The following is a 22,912-nucleotide window of genomic DNA, read 5'->3' on the forward strand; positions in this document are numbered from 1 at the left end:
ACCAAACCTTAAAACTCCTTCCCCTATCCCTCCCTTCTTCCTGGGTTTAGCATTGCTCCCAATTTTCTCTACCTCCCTCCCCCAGCAGCACAGGTGGACAGGGAATGAGGGTTGTGGTGAGTTCATCACATGTCTCTGCTGCTCCTTCCTCCTCAGGGGGAGGCCTCCTCACACTCTTTCCCTGCTCCAGCGTAGGGTCCCTCCCACTAGAGACAGTCCTCCACAAACTTCTCCAATATGGGTCCTTCTCATGGGCTACAGTACTCCACAAACTTCTTCTGCATGGGTCCCCTACACAGGGTGCAGTCCTTCAGGAACAGACTGCTCCAACGTGTGTCCCCCACAGGGCCACAAATTCCAACAGCAAATGTGCTCCAGCATGGCCTTCCCATGGGGTCACAGCCTTCTTTGGGCATCCACCTCCTCCAGTGTGGGGTCCTCCACTGTTAACCTCCATAGGCTGCAAGGGGACAGCCTGCCTCACCATGGTCTTCACCACAGGCTGCAGCGGAATCTCTGCTCTGGCTCCTGGAGCACCTCCTCCCCCTCCTTCTTCACTGACCTTGGTATCTGCAGGGTTGCTCCTCTCACATATTCTCACTCCTCTTTCCAGCTGCAGCTGCACAAGGTTTTTTTTTTCCCTTCTTAAATGTTACCAGAGAGGCGCTACCACCATTGCTGATGGTCTTAGCCTTGGCCAGTGGTGGGTCCATCCTGGAGCCGGCTGGCATCAGTTCTGTCAACATAGGGGAAACTTCTAGCAGCTTCTCACAGAAGCCACCCCTGTAGCCCCCTCCCCACTACCAAAACCTTGCCACTCAAACCCAGTACAAGGTAATACACCTGTACTGTTTATATGAACTCCTTAGAAGGCAAAGTACCTCTCTAACACAATCTCTAATTTAACTTCTAAAATCTTTGTGGGTTTTTATTTAAATGGAACACTGTGTAATCTGGAATATGTGGAATTGATTTGCATATCTGAAAGTTTTGACAAAAAAAACCCACCCTGTGCTATTGTCTGGATCCATACAACAAAAAGCTAACTGCTGTTTTCATTCTATGTGGGTTCTTTCCACTTCTTCCCGTTTTACAGTACCATTATAAAATGGTGCAATATTTGCAGCTAAGAGGAAGAGTGAGCTGTCAAAATCTTTTAACTTCTTGCTAAACTAACTTTGATTTAAAAGTTCATGTTTTCCAATTTTGTCCCAATTACTATTTGCCCTGTATTTTTTTTTTTGTAGTTCATAATTTGAAACACTCAGTGGAAGTACTAGCTGTACATGCCATTGTGAAGTCAGCTGACCAATATACAAATAGATTACCATCCTGTTAGCATATATTAATCCATAGTATTAGATACAGCTGTAGTACTACAGGTGATTTGGTATATTTCCTTTCACTCCTCTGCTCCCTGAAACACATCACAGATTGGTATTAAAGGCACAGCATTTGAAAGAATTCACAATTGCAGAAAAATCAATGATTTGGTACAGAACAGTCTACCTGTGCCTGCTAAAACCTGAGTCATCTTACCCAAAATCAATATAGAATTGCAGTTTGCTCACTTAGTGAAAATTATTCTTTTTACGTCCACTGTAAAAGTTTTCTAGAGACCCTGGTTTTGTAAAATGCATGTGAGGGTCTGCTGTTGTTTAACCCCCAACAGTCTTAAATTCATCCTTGCAGGTAACCCCCAAGCAGGGGGGCTCCCAGCATTGCTAGCTTTGCTGCTGCCTGTTCTGCGCTTACATAACGATTCTGCTTGTGTGACGGGACCTCTGAAATCACTGTGAACATTTCCTGAAAGGTCTGCACGTGCTTTTTAACTCCAAGCTGTACCACGAATGGTTTTTTCCAGCTGCCATCAAATGAACTTCCCATTTCAGGCTGAAATGGCATTCAGCTGCCTCCACAGCACCCTTACACTATTCCTAGAGCAACAGTCGTGAGTCCCCTTCAGTCTGCTTGCTGATTGCTGTAGATTTCCAAGAAATGACAACTAGCCAATACCCACCTAACCCTGATGCCTGCGCCTGTAGCTGGAAGCCCTCAGACCCTCAGCAGCCCAGGTGACACAGCTTGAGCACCTCACCTACCCCAACCACGGCTGCTCCCACCTGGGGGAGAAGGGGAAGCCAGGGCTGCACCTGACAGAGGCACGATTTTTCAAGGGCATCAGGTACAGGGGGGTAAACACAGCAAGTCATAGAATCATTAAGGCTAGAAAAGACCTCTGAGATCATCAAGTCCAACTGCCAACCCAACGCCTCCAGGCCTCCTAAACCACGTCCCCAAGTGCCATGTCTGCACATTTTTTGAACACCTCCAGTGATGATGACACCACCGCTTCCCTGGGCAGCCTATTCCAGTGCCTGGCCACTCTTTCAGTGAAGAAATTTTTCTTAATATCCAATCTAAACCTCCTCTGGCACAGCTTGAGGCCATTTTCTCTTGCCCTATCACTTGTTACTTGGGAGAAGAGACTGACCCCCACCTCGCTACAACCCCCTTTCAGGTAGCTGTAGAGAGCGATAAGGTGTCCCCTCAGCCGCCTGTTCTCCAGGCTAAACAGCCCCAGTTCCCTCAACCTCTCCTCGTAAGACCTGCTCTCCGGACCCTTCACCAGCTTTGTTGCCCTTCTCCGGACACACTAGCGCGCTCGCTGAGGCGCCCACAGAGATGAATGCCAAGCGGCAAGTGCCTGGGTTAAGCGGCCGGGGGGCGGGACACACACTGCCCTCGATCGCCCTTGGGCAAGGCGAGGGAACACCGGTGCGGCGCGTGACCGGTACCCGCACGGCCGCGCACGCGACTCGCAGCCAGTCCCGACCGCAGCGTGCCCTTCCTTCTCTTCAGCCCAAAGGCATCCACCGCCGATCGAGGGCGGGTGAGCGCCAGGCATGCCTAGCCGACGCCGGAGGTGAGCGCGCCTGCGCGGGCCGGCGGGGCAGGGGTCGCTTGGCGGGGCGGGCGGGCGGCCCATGGCCCTTGGTGGTGGCGGCGGCGATGACCGACTACAGCGAGGAGCAGCGCAACGAACTGGAGGCCCTGGAGTCCATCTACCCGGACTCGTTCACAGGTGAGCCGCGGCGGGGCCGGCGCTTCGCGTGGCGGCCGGCCGGCCGGTCGGCGTGAGGGAGGAGCGGCCGGCCCGCGTGCCTAACCGCGCCCCTCCGGGCGCCCCTTGCCCTTTCGCCGCACGGACTGAATGTTATTCGCCTTTTTAATATATTTTTCTGTTGTCTTTCCCAACGCAAAGCCCTCGGCGGGGCTCTCCGGAGCTGGACGCGCGGGCGCTGCCGGCCGCGGCGGGCTGAGGGCCGCGGCGGAGCGGAGCGGGCCGGGCCGGTCCCGCTGTGCCGGTGCCGGGGCGCGGCCGCGGGCAGGGGACGCTTTGCAGGACCCCTCCGGTGGCGCGGGCCGGGGGGCAGCGGGCGGTGCGCGGCCGGCCCGCCGCTCGGGCAACGGCCCCGTCCCGCCGGCGGGACGGCGGCGCTGGGGGGCTTAAAGGCGCCGTTTCTTCTGTGGGTGCGTTGCCGGTATCGCCTTATTCCGTTGCAGATCTGTGGTGGGACAGAGGCGAGCTTTAACGCCCAGGTGCAGTATGCTGTAATGCCAGAGCTTTCATGTGATGGGTGCCTTGGTTCGTCGGAATTTCGGGACTTTCTAGTTACTATCAAACAGTTGAAAGTGTCTACCCTGCCGGCTAATCCAACGTGATTTGCGGTGCTCAGTGTCTAAAGCATATTAACAGTGAAAAAACTCGTGCATTTTCTGTTTCCTTCCTGCACGCTACTCTGCCCAAAGTCCCATAGTAGCTTACCTGGCAGTAACTTTGTCACACAGACATTTTCCCAATGCATTTGCCCATTCCTCTAATCCAAAAATCTTTTAGGTTCTTCAGCTTTATGTTAAACGTATATGAATTGATCTCTGGTAGCTGGGGTCACTGAATAACTGATACCGATAGGAAGTAGTATACTGTCATATAGCCTCTACTCTGAGTTATTGTCCCCTCCTATAATGCGCTTATACCCAAAAAAAGAGGGAGGAAAAAAAAGATGGTAGTAGTACCTTAGCGGTTATGAAAATTAATTAATACTGTGAGAGCGTACGTACTAGACTGAGCATTGATTTTAACAGTGATACAGAGCAGTCCTTATGTGAGGACTGCAACCCACAGTTGTGCGATGAGGTTTCCAGGCTGTGAAACTGGATTGCAGAGCTTGCACATTCTGCATCTCTATAGAGCTGCTTGTTGTCTGTCTTCTAGCTGCCTTATTCATTAAATTTCATTCGAGTACGCTACTTGGGTAGCACATTCTTGAAGGAAAGCACTGTGTATTCTTTTTTTCTTTTAAGAAGCATTTGTTATATGTCCTAAATACAGAAATATAGAACTGTCCTAAATATAGAAATAGATGCAGACATACTGTAAAAACAGTCCAGGGTCAAAAGCGTACTGGATGCTTCTCATGCATATCTAGTATAATAAAGCAAATTAGCTTTGGGAGCTTTCTGTGCACATTCAGGGCACTGACATAAGTCATTTGATGGTAGCTAGATTTGCACTTTTTGGAAAAGTGAAACTTCCAAAAGAGAAACTTTTTAGTATTGTTGATGTTATATGCTCTCATTTGAAGAGCACTCCAAACATTGCATTATATGGAAAATAGCTGTTAATTGAAAAGTGTTTATTAATAGGGTAAAAAGGCCCTTAACACGGTATCAAGAGCTTCCTTGCTTCATTAGTCCTTGAGAAGTTCAGTTTCAATGATGTGAAGAAGTAGTTGCCTGATTTAAGGAATCTCTGACTCTTTGGTGTTTTTTTCTTTTTTTTCTTTTTTTTCTATTTGAACAGTATTGTCAGAAAAGCCAACGACTTTCACAATCACTGTGACATCTGAAGCAGGAGAAAATGATGAAAGTAAGTCAATCCTGTCTTTAAATGTATATAGGGGGAGTTTCCGTGTAAGCCTAGTTCTATCACCAACAGCTCCACTTACGTCCCCTTAGGGGCCTGATCCAGCAAGCATTCCTCAGAAAATGTAGTTCAGGGATTCTGGTGATTTGTGTTTAGTTTACAGAAATGTTGCATTCCCTTGCTAGGGCTACTTTCTGACGTGCTGAATTTCGGATGCTTTGTAGCTTCAAAAAGTGTGGATTGTCATCGTCCCTGCAGTAGTTTACAGCCATGTCGTGAGGTGACTTTTTTTCTAGCAACTGTATGTATACCAGCCACATGAGAGAGTTGAGTCTGTGTAGTGTGAACATGCAGCCCTTAAGGAACAGTTCCAGAGCAAAGAGCTGTGGGTCCCGAGTCGCTGCGTTTGTGTTGGGTGCCAGTGGTTGCATGGGCTTGTTGGAAGCCTTGCTCCAAGCAAGCCTGAGAGCAACTCTTCTGGGTTACTGCATCGGAAGAAAGAAACTGGTGCTGGTGCCATCAGTTTTAAAGGAGCAAGCCCTGCTCAGAGCAGGTGTCTGCGCTGAAGAGACTGCTTGGCTGCCAGAACTGAGAGTCTGGAACAGAAGGAAGTCTTCTCCCTGGTATTCTGGCAGGATGCATGAAAGGAACTTGATTCTCTCTTGCCTTGTTTCCATGTTATCCTAGCTGTGGGTGGCTTCAGATTGAATGTGTTCTCCTTAGGCTGTTCTCTGCTTAATAACTTCTACTGCACATTGTGTCCTTGTAATATGATTTATACAGAGCCCTGGTACCCAACACAGAGGTTGATACTCCAGCCAGGCACACAGAATTTAAAGCTTTAATATGCTGGGATTCTCTCTAGATTTGTTGTTAAGACTCTTCCTCATTTTCTCCAGCTTTAAGTGGAATATGAAGGAAAAGAAATCACTAATCTAGTACCCATGGAAGGTTTTCCAGTCTTTGTAAAGACCTTTCAGACATTAATAGACTGTAATAATTTATGTAAGGGTAAACTTCATTGTCTTGATTTCTCAGAACTCTTGCCTTATGCTTAAAACTATATGAAGAGGTTTAACATCTGTGTAAGATGCCTGTTCCTTTAAGACAAGAATATTTTATGTTTTAAAATCTTTAGGCTGTTGAAGAATTAGAAAAATATACAATTAAATTTATATAGAGATATTACTATAAGAATATGTGTTTTTTTATCTTGTAGCTGTCCAAACAACCCTTAAATTTACCTATAGAGAAAAATATCCTGATGAAACTCCACTTTATGAAATTGTCTCACAGGAGAATCTTGACGATAATGATGTCACGGACATATTAAAACTACTAGAACAACAGGTAAGGAAAACGGAATATCTCAATGCGGCTTGATATCGCTTCATGGTGTAGCCAGAACTTCTCTCTCAAATCAGTTGTTTTGTGAGGTATGTGCCACTGATTTGAAACCTGTCCCATACTGTAGGGGCTGACTTTGACGTTTGAGTTTGGTAAATGACATTATTGAGGTAAATTATGTTAATGAGGTAAAATATAGGGCTGATTCAGTGTGCACGGGTACAGTAATGAAATGGAAGTGCTCTAGGGCTTCCTGTCTTTTGCAGTTCTAACTTAAGGTGAATTTGTTTAACTGTATATATAGTATTTGTGGAAATAAGCCACTTGAATTTTATTTGGAAAGATTAAAAAATGCTATGTTGATTCTTTTTAAAAAGTATTTGGGGGGGATCTCTTCAACCTTTGAGATCAGCGAGAGTGCATTGTGAAGGAAATACTACTTTGGTTTTGGGAATTCTTGACAAGTCCTCCCTGCCTTAAAGATGCCATAATGTGTTCAGTAGGCATTCTTTCTTTTCAGTTTACTTCATATAACCTTCCTTCCACCAATTGATGTTTTTTATTTCTCCTGGGAAACTGTCCCACTTCAAAGGGACATGTAATGGGATTAAGGAATAAGCCATTTCAGGAGAGGAGAGGTTCTGAGCGACTCTTATCTCCCATGATTTATGATATTCCAATCTTGGAGTTGTATTCCCATTATGGGTTTTGTTTTATTAATGAAAAAGCTTTCCAGATGTCTATAATATGTTGATAACCTGAACGCTGGTGTTTTGCTGTGCACCCATTTGGGGGTAACTTTAACTGGATTAACTGGTCAATTGATTTGAATTTTACAGCGAGCTTTTGGGACTGGTGCAGAGTGCCTCAGCTGTGTTGTCTGCATTTGCACAGCATACTGGTTTCTAAACATACTTATACATAAGTATAAGTATGCTGAAGGTAACCTTCAGCTTCTGAAGGTTTGAGGTTCTTCTGTTTAAAGTTGCCTTTCTTGTGTTGTAGGCAGAAGAAAATTTAGGAATGGTAATGATCTTCACTCTAGTCTCAGCAGTACAGGAAAAATTAAATGAAATAGTGGATCAAATAAAAACACGAAGAGAAGAGGAGAAGAAACAAAAAGAAAGAGAAGCAGAAGAAGAAGAGAAAGTATGTAAAATAATGTTTTTCAATTAAAAATTTCTCCCTTTTTTTTTTTAATGTTTGGGTTTGATGCAGGAGCAATTCTCAGTTGCAGTGGGAGAGGAACATCTATCCCAAAGTTGATATAATTGAAACATAAGGACTAGAAGATTGTTTAGTGCACTTAAGTGATTCCTTCCCACCACCCATTTTCTAAAGCAGTCTTTTCAGAAATATATTGTGTGTTCACAATCCCTTCTAGCATTACTTCCTAAGGCAGGAGCAGGCATTCTTCCTGAATGCAGTCAAAGTTGCTGTAGCCAGTTTTTTGCTTGAAGAGGAGATGGGGAGCACAAAAGGCTAGAATATGGCATGCTGCGCACAGGCTGCGTGGTCTGAGAGTGTCTCTCTTCCTTGGTAGACTGAGTGGGTAGGGTGGAAGCAGTGGGACCAGTCTTCAAGACTGGTTTGTCTTCCCTGCACACATCCTTTCCAGCAGCCACTGTGGAATAGTTTTTCCATTCATGGAATGTGCTGTGGTAAGTCCAGCTACTGAGTCTTCACTTTCTTCCTTGGAAATAGCTAGTGGGTGATGGGACTTGAAAGGTTCAGTATTCCTGAAAATGGCAGAAAAATAGCTGGGAAAAAATAATCCTTTTTTCCTGTCTCAACAAGGTAGAAGGGTTAATGTAAAATATGTCAGTGTAGATTGCACTTAAGAGTTGATAAGAAGTGCTGCCTGCTTATGGAAAACCTGTATTAGTGTGTGTTGCTAACTACTGCACTGTAGGTCCAAAGGTAGTACACGGGGTTTTTCCATAAAAATTTCCACCATGGTACAGCTCTCTGAAGGGAGAGACAGGTGGCAAAAAAACAGTAAGAATGTGTTCTTTGTATAGTCTCAGGGTTAGGGTTAAGTTCTCAGAATCCTTCACAGCAAGCAGTGCTTCTAGATTATTGTAATTTAAATAATTAAGAGAATGCTCATCTTCACTTGTAGCTTTGCAAGTTGTGTTTGCAGCCTTTTCTGTTCTTTCAGCAACGTTTTCATGGCACTCCTGTTACCATTGAGAATTTCCTAAACTGGAAAGTGAAGTTTGATGCAGAACTCCTAGAAATAAAAAGGAAAAAAATGAAAGAAGAAGAACAAGCGGGCAAAAATAAATTAAGCGGTATGATTTAAAACTGGTCTTGAAGTTTTTGCAATGTTATCAGACTATAATGACAAGCCTAAAAGTAATTTTTATGCTGAAAGATGATGGTAGTAAATGAACTCTTAATGCAGTACTTGATAATTGTTCTCTATGTCACATGAAGACTGTCTGAGTGCTGATTTTGGGCTAAATACAGAGCTAATGGATTTAGGATTTCTGATAAAGTCATTAAGGTTCCCAAACTGTGTGTTTAAGCTTTTTCAGGTTTGTGCCAGACAGTATGCCACTTGGAGCTGCTGCTGGCAGGCATTGTTCTTGCAGAAATAGTTGGGGTTTGTTAAGCAACAGAAAGTGTCTACATTAGACAGTTTACTGATTTGGCCTTTATTGTACTGGATTATACAGTGACTTCAGATTAGTCAAGCATGTGTAGGAGTTTGGGGTGCTGTTGCTGGACTGAAGCAACATAGAGGCTGGCTGCAGCATATGACAAGCTTACAGTGACTAGTGAGGTGTCTCTCATATTTTGGGGAAGAGCTTGTCATAGCAGTGGTTTCAGGCTCTGTGTTTTGTAGATCACAGTTTGACCAGCAGAAAGCAAACTCTGTATCCAGTGGGCACAATGTGGAGGAAATTATTTTTCTTATGAGAACCTGTAGGTAAGAATTAAATCTTGGGCATCCTCCTCCACACTCTCCACAGCTTAGCTTTGGACTGGTTCTCCTGTGATGTTGGATTTACTTTTTAACCTGATTACCTGAGAAAACATGACCAATGTGATCATGCTATGTTACTGTTATCTTTCCTCCTCCCTTCTGAAGGCTTTTGAAACTTTTAGCTAGGTTTGATGAAATTGGACAGAGAGATGGAAATTTTAATGGTAGTAAGTTTCATGAAAAGCTGTACAGGGCAGGGGACATGCTGTCTTCCCCTCTGAAGGGAATGGATTTGGGAATCTGCAAAGATGAGGTAGTAGAAATCAAGCTGCTTCTAGTTTTTTTTTGTTTTTAAAATTACTGTTAGCATGCTGTGTCTGGTTTCTTCTATACAAGTCTGGTTTATAGAACCTCCCCTTCACAAAACTAAAACCAGGCTTATTCTCAGATGTCATGACTGTAACCCCATTAGAAGTAAAAGGTGTTTGAAATGTTTTACCGTGAACATCAACCAGTCTCAGTGGTGGAAGCTTGCATAAGCAGTGCAAACATTGGTAGAAGATGGGTAGTTTATGTGGAAAGAGCCCTGACCTTTTCTTCCACAACCTCCAAATTAGAAAGGCTTCACTTTGTGTGATGCTTCCTTCACAGATGTGTGTGTAGGAGCTGATCATGTGTGTAGATCCAAGTTGCTTTTTGAATGGGGAGGATATATGGAAAAAGATGGAGGAAGCAGCTAATTTCCTTTCCAATTCCCGCAGAGGGTTTCTTGGGGAATGCAAGAGGCCTGAAGCAGTAAGGACTGAGCAAAGTCTGTGGGACAGTACAGCGTAACTTTTCCCACCCCCTGTTATTAAAGCCTTAGTAATATTAAAGTGACTATAAAAAACAGTGACCTATTTCACATGTAAGAGGAGGAAGCCTATTGGTGTGGAAGAATCCTGGACAAATAGTCAAAAAATCGGAATGGAGAACTTAGAGAAACGAGCATCTTAAAAAAACAACAACAAAGACTGCTCAGACTGGTTAATCTGAAAAGCCCAAAATATATGTGCTAACGATTGTTGCCTTAGGTTGATAGTTATTTCAGATTTCTACTTGCTTATGTAATTTTTAAATTTTATTTTATTTCTAGGGAAACAGCTGTTTGAAATGGATCACAACCTTGACACCTCTGACATCCAGTTCTTGGAGGAAGGTAAATTCTGTTTGTTTCAGCAATTGAAAGACAGTGGCTTAAAATAGGACAAAATTCCTAAGCAAAATCTCAATTATTCTGACTTAACATCCTAGCTCAGTATTACTTTTTCATCGGAAGAACATTCTGAGAAGTACCATTTTGCAGATTAAACATAAATGATTTTAACTTCTCTCAAAAACAAACAAAACATTTTCAGGAGGCTAAAGTGGATTTATTTGCAGTTTTAAGCTTAAGTTGATCTTATTTCTATCGCTTCTATTCAAGTGTTTGGACTGGAAGCAAAACCAAAAACAAGCGAAGCAAAACCAAAACCAAAAAAAACCATAACCAAACCCTGCATTTTCTTTTTTTCTAATAGCCAGCCTTCTTACCCCTGATTTCAGGCACAGTTCTGGAAGTTGTCTCCTCCTCTCTGAACCTCAACACCAATAGTGAATATCCCACAGTCAAATTAAATGTGATTTGCCTCTGTGCGACCCAGTTCTTCTTTGCAGTTTCTGCAGATTTTTCTGTTATCTTACTAAAAATATCTGACTTGGTGCCAGCTGAAAATTTTGTAAGCCTGTGCCAAAAGACATTAAACTTGGAAAATCTGTTGGAGAACAATCAAATAAATCCACTCACAGTCACGTATCTATTTAATTTTCTGTACTGCCTTTTAGTATCCTGATTTAAAAGACTGATTTTTGAGTTAATGTAGCTGCATTATCTACTGATATGGCAAAACGCACGTGCAGGAGAGTCAAGAATTTTCTCTGCAAGTAACAATTTAAAAGAAAAAAAGGTTGTTTATGAACATCAGTGTGTATAAACTTGACATGGCAGTAATGGGGGAATTGAGTCTTTTAGTTAGAGGACATAATTCAACTTTGTCTTCCTCCAAAATGCCTAAAGTGAAGACGGGTTGTTGATGGAAGATTTGCCTGTCTTAAGGCAGGGACAGATCTCCGTATTGGGGTTCTGTGCCCAAATGACTTGGGATTAATGTATTAACTTTTAATCCTGTTGCTATCAGTGATTAAAAACTCCTGTCCTTATTGCTGTTTCCTTTCTATCATAAATGCAGCAGGTTACTAACTGCAATTTAATGTTACAATATCATGTAATAAGTAATGCTGATTTTCACAGCTTAAGCAGGATGATGGCATTATCTTTTTGATGGGAGCAGTTGTAAAGGCTCTTTCAAACCCAGTGAAAGAACAGAACCTTATTCAGTGGCCAGAAGATGTCACTGTTGATACACACAAATAAAATGGCAGTAGTCGCAAAGTTTTGTCCTTAGGTCAGCATCATCTCTTCCAGAAGAAAATGTGAATCCATATAAACATTCATCTTGCTTCTAAAATTTAAGTCTGAAAACAAACGTAGATATACAAATGGTGTGTAAGGTTTCTTTTTAATAAACCTTACATGTTTCTTTGACTATGGTAGGTGTAACAATTCCAGCTGTGGGGTCTTGAGCTCCTGCTTTGACAGCACATGGGAGAAAGAATCTCTGCTTCTGGGAACTATAAATGTTAACTTCATTATCCCAGTGGATTTTGAGGTCCTCTGTGACATTTCTCTTGACTGGATTTTGGTATGAGGGGAAAAAAGCTTCACTTCAGCTGTAAAAAGATAAAATGTGGCATTTCCTTTTCCGTAGCTATTTGATTTATAAAAAGCCAAGTAAGTTAACAGCTACCTACATTGAAGAATGAATTAGAAAAAGTGTTCTGTATTTTGGTGTTCAGGTACTGTTTTCCTACTTGCATGAAAATAAATTATTTTTCTGTTCTTTGCAGCTGGAAACAGCGTGGAGGTTGACGAATCTTTATTCCAAGAAATGGATGATTTAGAGTTGGAGGATGAAGAGGATGACCCTGACTACAACCCCGTTAATTTAGATAGCGATTAGACTTTTTTGAACTGGCTCTGTCATGGGTATGGACATATGTAAGGAGAGAGGGGCAGGCAGGAAAGCCACAGCATCTGTGGTTTTAGTGATGTGTATCCGTTTTTTTTTCTTTTTTTCCAAAGGGAAAATTCAAAATATTTTAAATTCAGGAGAATGGTCTTCTGATGAATTTCATCATAAATAAATTTGCTTTTGTTATTTCAAATGAAAAAATATGAGGAATATTGATCTGTCTGAAAGTGTCATTTTATTTTCTCTCATTTTTTCCTTCCCATTTCTGTAACAGTCCTTTGAAGAGATGTGGCAACGAGCAAGATGGAAAGATGTTATAGCAAGCGCTAAACACCTGCATCTGAAGACTAAGCAGCTGTTCTGCTATCTTCCACCTAGGATATACATGGGCAGCTTTGGTGAATAAAAGGGATGACATACTATGCAGTTTTGGGCTTGGTTTGGTTTGGTTTTTGCTTTTCTTCTGTGGAATTTTGTAACACTTGAAGTCAATTCTGGTGCCCCAGCGTGTCAGCTGTAGATAAGCAGCACTAGCCAACTTTAATAAGGCATAGCATTATTAAAGTTTAACGGAAACCATTTCCATACTACTGGAGTAAAATCTTTTGCCGTAGTTGAGGATAATAGTTTCAAAATGGCTGGTTCAAGTCTGTAGGAAGAAATCAGGATGAGATAAAGTCCTCTTAAAAAGTTTGTTTGATTTGTTCGGAGAGGGTGTTGGTTTTTTTTATTTTTCACTTGTGCCTCAATGAAAGTCCATGGGGAAGAAAAAAGCCACACTATCAGTGGAGTGCAGAATACAGTACCAGGATTTATGGAGTGCTTATAGGTTTGAATGTAATGGGTATTGTCTTAGAAGCATCTTGTTGGCAGCCCATAAGGGTTAGCACAATGCACAGTGAAGCCACGCATCAACTCGTGGATGTTAACCATCCTGCGGAGTTGCTTATGGAGCTAACGGCTTGACGTTAGACTCCTCCCTTCCCACCTCCACAAAAACCCAAAACATTGTGAGAACGGTGGTGTTTAAACATGTTGTGTTTGAAGCTGCGTAGGCTAGGAGGATGATGGTACGGACGAAGGTTTCAAAAGACAGCCCTCCAAATAGAGAACCACGGGGCACCTCCATGATTAAACACTGTGTGCTGAATTCTGACATACTGTTAGTAGACTGCCTTAACTGCCCAGCTTCAACTCTGAAGAGGATTGCACTGAAGTGCTTAGAGGAATAATAAATTTATGAACGTTAGTATTTGGAAATTCTATATTCAAAATGAGAAATTTAATTCCAGAAATAATTTAATGGTGTATAAGATTCTCTGCTGATGTCGCCTGAGAACATCTGTTTAGGATGATCTCCTTTAACATGTTTCCATAGTCTTTTCTTTTTGTATTCAAGATGAATGAGTTTCTAGTAGATAGAAATAAATGTTCAATTACCCTGTAAATACTTTTATAAATTAACCATGTGCCTTTGTTCCTACTGTCCTCTGTTTGATCTTCTTAATTTTGGTTACTAAGAACTCGAAACAAGCATCTGGGTTTCAATGATCGTGTTGAATGTTTCAAAGCAATAAGCAGGATCTGTGTTCCAGCAGAGATACCAAATATGTAAAAAAAATTGTGAGCTAATATGATATTAAATCTGACTTTTCCAAAGATACGGTTGGATTGAAAGCTTCGTAGTGACTACATCCAGCTTCCTGTGTAATTGCCAGTATGCTTTAAAATGTTGTTCGGCACTGAATTTAATTTACTTCTGGTATGTCTCAATTCAGCTGCATAAAAATGTTTAACTCTCACAGCTGCTTTCCATTTTCAGCTATGTATATTTAAAAATAGCATTTTTTTCATAAAAGGAGTGAATTAGTTCTCTTTACATTTGGACTGAATCCAAGAATGCTGTGTGGACTGTGCAAAATGTGGTCATCAGAGAAAATTTTCCAAGTGGGTCACTGACAAGAGTGATCTGCGTACGAAAAAAGCTTCTTGTTAATGTTATTTCTAGGTTAATGAGATCTATCTAGTCTGTTTTCGCACTAACATATTTATTGGTTTTCATGCAGAGGATGTATAGCTTAAAAATGTTAAAATGATGTCAAACAAGTTAAAATGTGGAAATGTGTTTTCACTGTTACATCTTATGTTTCAAAGCAGAGGAAATAAGGGTTGAAGTGACAGAAAACTGTGTGAAGTCTGTTGAAGTCTTTGGAACAAGTTTCAGTGACTCAATCTGAACTTCAGATTTGTTTGGCTTTATTAGCAATTAACAGCTGTGAAATAAAAGGGAATTTGAGAGTAAGCTCGGCTATGTTTGCGTTTTTTAGTTTGCTGAAATGGACTGAGATAAGGGGGTTTTTTTTGGTGGAAGACGTTCAGGTGAGGTATGTTAAGTTTACTTATGCACTTTGGGTTAGATTGAAGTCTAATTCCTATTAATCTAATAAAATTCCATTGATAAACTTTTGATGGAAGTCTAGTAATTCAACACCGTGGTGCCGACAACCTTGCTTGTATCTTGCTTTTAACTCTAACTCCAAAGCTTACACTGTAGTGCATGTAGGGAGATTATTATGAGCTGCAGCACTGCACTATGACCAGAGATAACTTAGTATTGATCATGCTGAACTTCTTCAATAGTCAGTGCCTGAGCTTTATTAAATTATTATTCAGAGGATGGTGCCCACCACATGAAGAAGTTGTAGGGGTACAGTCTTGGGCATGCTGCAAAGCCTAGGATTTTTGCTTCCAAATTATGATGGCGTTAGGATCTGCTTGAAAGCAAACAAAACTTGGGTATACTTCTCTTTTTTTTCCTTTTTTTTTTTTTTTTTTAATAATAGGTCAGGAGTCTGTATTTTGGCCAAAAATGGGGAGCTTGAAGTACAGTTCCTGTGGGGAGAGTCAACTTCAGTCTTTCTTCTAGGAGGCTTATAACCATCAGGCTACATCCAGTTTTTAAACTGTGGTTGCTGAAATAAATTCAAACTTTGTTGGACCAGGCAGTAGGCTGTGCCTTGATCCAAGGTGCTGATATGCTAGATCCTGAGAGAAAGAGATGTTGTGAGTGCTCTCTCATGTTGCAGAATCTGACAGGGCCTGAAATACTACTTTTTTTGTTGGTTTTGGGGTTGGATTTGGTTTGGTTTGTTCTATAATTAGCCCTTCGGTGCCTTGCAGCTTGGCTCAGAGTAGTAGGGAGCGGGAAATGGGGGGAGGCTTTTCAGGTTCAATTCTTCAACATATTTGCATTCATTGCCGTGAACTCGATTTTATCTTCCTTCTGATTTCAGCTGGGATAGAGCTAATTTTCTTCCTAGTAGCTGGCACAGTGCTGTGTTTTGGATTTAGGATGAGAATAATGTTGATAACACACTGATATTTCAGATGTTGCTGAGCAGTGCTTATACTAAATCAAGGACTTCCCAGCTTCCCATGCTTGTGTCAGGTGCACAAGAAGCCGGGAGGGGGCACAGCCAGGACAGCTGACACAAACTGACCACAGGGATATTCCATACCATGTGATGTAATGCTCAGTATATAAACTGGGGGTACTTGTCCAGGGGGCAGCAATGGCTGCTCGGGGACTGGCTGGGCATCCATCAGTGGGTGGTGAGTGGTTGCATCACTTGGTTTTCCTGGATTTTGTTTCTTGTGCTCTCTCATTGTTTTTCTTTTCATTAATTATTATATTTTAAACTGTTCTTATCTCAGCCCACAAGTTTTCCTACTTTTGCCTTTCTGATTCTCTCCCCCATCCCACTGGAGAGGTGGGGGGTGAGCAAGCGGTGATGTTTAGCTGCCTGCTGGGTTAAAACACAACAGTCCTTTTTGGCACCCAACATGGGGCATGAAGGGTTCAGGATAACAACAGATCTGACCAAAGCGTGTTAAAATAAATTTGTGATAAGCATTCGTTTTATTAGTATAATAGTCAGTGGTCACAATGTTGATCTATTTGCTCTCAGAGTTGTGTTACATAATACCTTACTTGCTGCATATACTGCTTATCAGTATTTATGTGCTGTTTATCACTTCTGGGAGTTGGATTAAAGTTATCGCTTTGCTGTATTGTATTGTGTGACACTGGCTTATGGTATGATAAAATTACTGGTCATGAGGTTGTACTCAGCATTGCTGTCACCCCCATACTTTGGGAGACACCTCTCGGAAACTATTACAATTACACTTTTTACCTCTTCTTGGAGAACCAGTCTATGGGGGAGATGGGGCAGGGACACTTTCCCTGGCTTCTTCACCTTCCCTTCCTCCTTCAGGTTAGTTACAGCAGCTCTGGAGAATTTTGAATATCCTTGGGATGTTCAAACCAGCATGGTCCTATTGCCTTGTCTCCTGAATGTGTTTCAGGCCTTGTTTAGGGTTTAACAACTATTTAAGAATATCATCCAGAGATCTGCCCCCACGACGAGTACTGCGGCCACTCCAGCCCCGGCAACAGGTTACGCGGCTACTCAAACCCCTGAGACAGGCACTGCAGCTGAACCCGTGCTGGCATCAGTCGCCCCTATACACTAGGAGAAATCTTGGAAATGAAAGTCAGCTCATTTAGGAAGAGATGATGAAAAAGCAGGGCCATCACCAGGAGAGGAGGAGGAGGAAGAGGAAGAACTCATAAACAAGATGGACACCACCCGATCCCTGTCCTTGAGTTAACTGTGAGATACGCGAAAAGTTTTCAGCCTTCATCCAGGTGAGCACATTGCCACCTGGCTGCTCCGATGCTGGGATAACGGGGCCAGTAGTCTGGAATTAGAGGGGAAGGAAGCCAAACAACTGGGATCCCTCTCTAGGGAAGGGATCATTGACAAAGCGATTGGAAAAGGGACACAAGCCCTCAGCCTCTGGAGGCAACTCCTGTCTGGTGCGAAAGAAAAGTATCTCTTCAAAGAAGATGTTATATGTTTCCCATAAAAATGGACCACCATGGAGAAGGGTATCCAGTACCTGAGGGAATTAGCCGTGCTTGAGGTGATTTATGGTGACCTGGACAATGAGAAGTTATCCAAAGATCCAGATGAAGCCCAGTGCACACGATCCATGTGGTAGAAGTTGCTCAAGAGAGAGGATACGCAGCATGTGCCACTCTATGGTTTTACCTGCATGACCAGAGAGGATGTGAGTAAGTGGGATGGAAAATCTACCTCGACCCTAGAGGCATGGGTACATGACTTGCTAGTAAAAACAATCACTCAGGGGGATTCTTCCAGGAAAACTGCTGCTCCAGTTACCAGTAAGAGGAGTAGAAGTGTTGATTTTTTTTCTGATCTTAATAGATTCACATTTACAAGAAGTGAGTTGCAAATGCTACGATCAGGACTAGAGGGGCCCTGCCTGCAGCCAGGTGGAGGAAAGGGACATACCCCATCCCCCATGCCACCACCTGGAACACAGTCCTGGGCCCTGAAAAACAAATCTTATGGCGACATGGCACCCCAGAAAGAATTGATTCTGACAATGGGACTCATTTCCAAAACATCCTCATAGACACCCGGGCCAACGAGCACGGCACTGAGTGGGTATTTCATATCCCCTGTCATGCACCAGCCTCTAGGAAAATTGAACGGTACAATGGACTGTTAAAATTACGCTGAGAGCAATGGGGCGGGGGGTGGAACATTCAAGCACTGGGATACACATTTAGCAAAGGCCACGTGGTTAGTCAACACAAGGGGATCTGCCAGGCGAGCTGGCCCTGCCCAGTCAGAACCCTCACATACTGTGGATGGGGATAGAGTCCCTGTAGTGACTTTAGTGACGAAAACTGTATGTTGGGAAGTGGAACTCTTGATGTCTCTGGATTAGAACTAATTAATGGAAAAATCTTTATTTGCTTAGTCCGTCTCCTTTGAAACGATTCTTTTCCAGGTGAGTTGATGGGCTAATGCTGATTTTGGTCTTTAAGATCTTCAATTGTTTTTCTCAAAATTCTGCAGACTCTCCAGTTTGTTAAACCACGGCAAAAGACACAGGCTTTTTTCCTGTGGAATTTAAGCTTAGATGCCACATATTCTATTACAGGTGACATAACACACAAAAACCAGAGCTGTAATCTTGTGGCCACTAGTTGTCCACAGAGGAATGAAAAATACTACTCAGTTGTAAACTGCTGAACAACTGAGAATGAGGACAAGGCTCTGCATGTTTTTGCCTGGTAAGTGTTGCACACTGTGATCCCACTTCTAAGAATATGATTTGGCCTTTGTTACCATGTAGCCAACGGTCCAGTTAAAGTCACAGTTCATTGCCTACGTTACACTGTAAGTTTGAGGTGAAAGGTAAATGAGAAAAAAGCTGTAGTGAAAACATGATATGAAATTATATCCTTGTGAGGAAAATTATTGCCTGAAAAATACACGTGAAAGAAAATTCCAAACTTCAGAGTAGAATTCACTCCATAACCCTGCTTCTGAGGATAGCAAGGGAAGGGATTGGAAAGGTGACAAAAATCCTTGCTTGTTTGTTACTATCATGCAATTATTTTTATCAATTATATTTATTCTTCTGTTACAGATGATTCACATCTTTTAACAAGAATATTCTGTTGTCAATGGATGGATCAAATCATGGTTCTGACGCTGATACAGCCATAAATATGACTTTAAATATCCTCTTCCTTACCCACAAGGAAATTAAGAAGGGGAAGATAAGTGCAGTGATATTCTTTAACGTATTGTGCCTATTTTTAATTTGCTCACACAACACGGTGTACAAGAGACTGAAATATACAAAACTCTCAAGTAAGGAAGAGCTATTGATCTTACTTTAATTTGCATAAATCTGGGTTTTTCAAACAGTATCAAATTAAGAACCAGGTAGTGACATTTGCAGAAAAATTTTCTGTGGAATTTAGACATGGACTCCTTCTTGCACTCTAACACTTCCACAAGAAGGAGGATGTGAGGTCATTTCTCACCACGTCTGTCACCCCACAACCCTCCCTTCCGTTGGTGCAAAACTATAGGCGTGACACACCCAATAGGTAGGTAGCTTTGTACATTTACACAGCTATATGAGCTGCAAGAGCTGCAAATGTGACCCCACTGTGATTTATAGTATATGGATACACAAGTAAACCCTCCGTCAAAAACAGTTTCTTTACCAGTCCACATCCAACAGAACAGTGCCTTGAGCTGAAACTTTATTTGTCCATTTTGGTTTGCTTTTTGTTTTCTTTTTCCTGTTGGCAGGCTCTGGAGGTAGAGGAGGGAAGGGGAAGAAGCAAGGCTTCAAAAGCTCCAAAATCCACCATTCACATGGAGGAAGAGAAGTTTATGCTGGGACCATGTGTTATGGACAAGGGCTGATAATGCACTATCTCTAAACAAGTTGCAGATATAACTTCTCCTACCTCTCTGCTCTTTCCTTTCCTGGAGCTAAATGGTAAATCAAGTGCGTAACAAACAAATGAGGTGATGGTCCATGTTATTTAAAATAAACCCCTGCCATAGATTCTTGGCCCTTATTTCCATGCCTTTTCTTCTTCAGAAAATATTAAACTCAAAATACTCTGAGCCCTCATAGTCTCTTGAAAGAAAATAAAGGCCCCCGAAGGCTATTTGATGATGGTGGTATTTATTTAGGTACAACAGTACCTCATAAACTCATCCCTTAACCGCTACCTTTGGTTTCAGATATCTAAGTCAACGTATGCATTTAAAGGTAAAAAAGTGATAAATAATTGGAATTTATCTGTGCATTATATTTTGGTAAACTATGATAGCACCGCACATCAGCCACGGGCTCACCTGTCATCTGACAAGCATTATATTGCCAGCCTCCACAACAGGGCAAGAGCGACAAAGAACTGAGTTTTCTCCTCGATTCCTCTGTAAGCTGAGGTATCTTCTGTTTTCAAGCATTTGAAAATACTGTTTGATTTAAAGGAGCCTGAAAAATATTGTGGACTCCCATATGGTATGAAGAACACTGTTTTTATAATTAGGGCTGAAATGGCAGTGGTTCCTCATAGTAACACCCTTCTCTAAACTCTTCATCTCTGGAATCTGACTGCCATTAAAAAACAGAAAGCAAGCCCTTTATTTGACGTGCTTGCATGGAAAACGCAGTGTAATTCATGCAGTGTTGTCTGAACGTTCTCTGCATATGAAGACTATTATGAAATAACCATGAGATGGAATTAAAAGTTGCCGCTTCTCTCCAGTCTACAAGTGCCTCCTGCACGACTCCCTGGGATGCCTCCATGCCACCTGTAGAAAGGAGAGGAACAGCACTGAAATAACCTGCTAGAAAACACCCCATGGAGGTGAGCTCTTGCCTGCGCAGAGGAAATCATCACTTTCTGGGCTGGAGGGTGCAGTGAAAGTCACTGCCATATAGCCCAAGAGAATAATTAGAATGTGTTAAAATTGTTTCTGTGAGAAAAACCTAGGGGTCACCAAAACCCACATTTTTCACTGGAACCTTCAGTTAGGAACATTTAATCTAAAAATGCTTATCTATAAAGCAGTATGAATTAGAATTAAATAGTAGAATTACTAGAATACTACTAGCATACTAGAATTAGATAACTTGATTTCTTTTGCTTCAAAATAATGTTCACATTAAAGTCTCTGTAAGTTCTTAATATTATAGTACATAAAAAAGTATTTGGACAGTCATTAGAAATTGAACATAAATAGACAAAAAGGAACACTTTATCCCCAAAATTTCAAATCTACAGAGAGTTTTTACATTGTTCCCAAGGAGAAATGAACACATTTTCAAAATCATGGTAAAACAGTTACAGCTTCCGACGAACCCAAGTGACAATTTTCACGATACTCAATCACCTGAAACTTCCGAGATTTAGTTTACACCCTGTGACGAATAAAGTGCTTCAGCACTCTATGTGTAGCAGACTCAGGAGGCTTTTCAGCCATCAGTTTGTGCTCTGTCGTGCGTAGGTTTGCAGACACTCCACTACATTTTCAGAAAATACAGTGGGCAGCTGAACGCGCGTGGCTAGGACCCCCAGCAAGGACAAGTCTCCGTGATTTACCTCGGGTTACAAAAGCGCACTGCTCCTTTCATTGCCCTGCTGCCTGGGAAGAAAAAAGCAGATCAAAGTCCTTCTTGGAGTTTCAGGAACACACTGTCAGTTTCTTCACCAAGCAGCTAACCAAACATTCAGGGTCTTGCAAAGACATCAGAACAGGATCCCGTTGTTTCTCTGAGGCAACTATTTGCAAAGAAGATTAAAAGTTCAGCTTCTGTGAACCCAGGGGAGTCTGACGATAAGAGGCAACATCCCTGAAGCAGTTATTTTAGTTAGCATCAAGCCCCAGCACACTCATTCTTTCTCTCAGGACAAACATTTTGGTGGCAATTCAGGCTGTAGTCCTAGGTCACATTAGGTTTATTTTAACATTTTGTTAACTCACTGCTTTTTTTCCAGTGTTGCCCAGCTGATGCTTGAAAGTTACCCCATTACCCTCCCCCAGCTGCAATTCCATGAGAAGGCTATTGTTTGTTACACAATGATTACCTTGGTTGGTCAGACCTTTACATGGCAGTCCTAGAGCCAAGCTGAAACAAGTGGGACACCAGTACCTTGACCTTAATAAATCTAAAATGTAATTAGGCTTGTGTTCCTCTGACACTCCCAGAGTGCTTGTTAAAAAAAACACAACCCAAAACAAAAGCCCAAAAAACCAAAGACAACAAAATTTACTGGGATCTTGGCATAAGGTCATGCTTACACAAAGAATCAAACACCTCAAGCGGCTGGTCACTGTCCAGGCAGTGCCAGGAATCGCCATCGCAAAGGCCCTTGAGAGGCATCTTCAGCTGGATCAAGCAAGACGCCCTGGCTTCTGCTCACTTAGTACCCGGCTGCCCCGCGTTGACTACGTAGGAATCAAACAGCATGTACAAGCCAGTACAGAGAGATATTTCAAATTTGGAGCATTACAGCATTTCACTGAAACACCAGCTTAGTCCCAATGGCAGTCTGAACACATCAGTGAAGGGCGGGGGCTGAGCTGCAGTTCCTGCTTCTTAGGCTTGCACATCCAGGCACAGTGTCACGCTGGGAGAGAACATGCTCAGTCTGGAGTTAGCAGTGCCTCTGCCAGGAACAGTCAGCCCCTGGCACAGGGAAGGTGAGCGAACAGTGCAGAGATCGAAGTGTATCCATGAGAGGTTAAATGACCGCACAGCTGCAAAACCTCACATGGTACAAGAACATGTGCCGTACACACCAGGGCTAATGTGGGAGCTGGTGTCCTCCAATTCCCAGGAACCCTGTCCCTAGCCTCTGCCCCTCCAGTGTCCTTCCACAGGTTATAGGTCATTACTACATACCTACAGGAATTCATGCATTTTCATAATTAAGATTTTTACTTTCATGCACGTTTCAGAAAAATTACTGATTTATGGGTTGTAATATCTTTGCACGCTCATGTATTTCACTGCTTCCAAAAAGATTACTAGTTCTTATTGCCAGAGCATATTAAACGTGAGAGAAACAAACAGATTAATGGTAGAACTACACCTACATCTAGGTGTCAGCATGTAAGAGTCTAAATGAAAGGGAAGTGTCTAAACTCACAGTAAATGGATGCCACAGCATGA

General features: G+C 42.4%; 1 protein-coding gene across 1 annotated transcript; it reads left to right on the top strand.

Annotated features, from left to right (window-relative positions):
* The first annotated feature begins 1,249 nt into the window (after positions 1-1,249).
* RWDD1 (RWD domain containing 1) lies at positions 1,250-12,535 on the top strand. The gene is made up of 7 exons (XM_075087495.1): positions 1,250-3,085; positions 4,868-4,933; positions 6,150-6,280; positions 7,283-7,426; positions 8,439-8,571; positions 10,345-10,407; positions 12,195-12,535. The coding sequence occupies exons 1-7, from the start codon at positions 2,686-2,688 to the stop codon at positions 12,305-12,307; spliced, it is 1,050 nt and encodes a 349-aa protein (XP_074943596.1). The 5' UTR covers positions 1,250-2,685; the 3' UTR covers positions 12,308-12,535.
* Positions 12,536-22,912: the final 10,377 nt, after the last annotated feature.

This window comes from Phalacrocorax aristotelis, chromosome 3 (assembly GCF_949628215.1).
Source record: "Phalacrocorax aristotelis chromosome 3, bGulAri2.1, whole genome shotgun sequence".
NCBI lineage: Eukaryota > Metazoa > Chordata > Aves > Suliformes > Phalacrocoracidae > Phalacrocorax > Phalacrocorax aristotelis.

Bases quoted from the DNA above. Each gene is read 5' to 3' on its own strand.
- RWDD1 (XM_075087495.1), top strand. From the start codon at position 2,686: ATGAATGCCAAGCGGCAAGTGCCTGGGTTAAGCGGCCGGGGGGCGGGA. The intron at 6,281-7,282 runs GTAAGGAAAACG...CTTGTGTTGTAG, and splicing joins TAAAACTACTAGAACAACAG to GCAGAAGAAAATTTAGGAAT. The intron at 10,408-12,194 runs GTAAATTCTGTT...TGTTCTTTGCAG, and splicing joins CATCCAGTTCTTGGAGGAAG to CTGGAAACAGCGTGGAGGTT.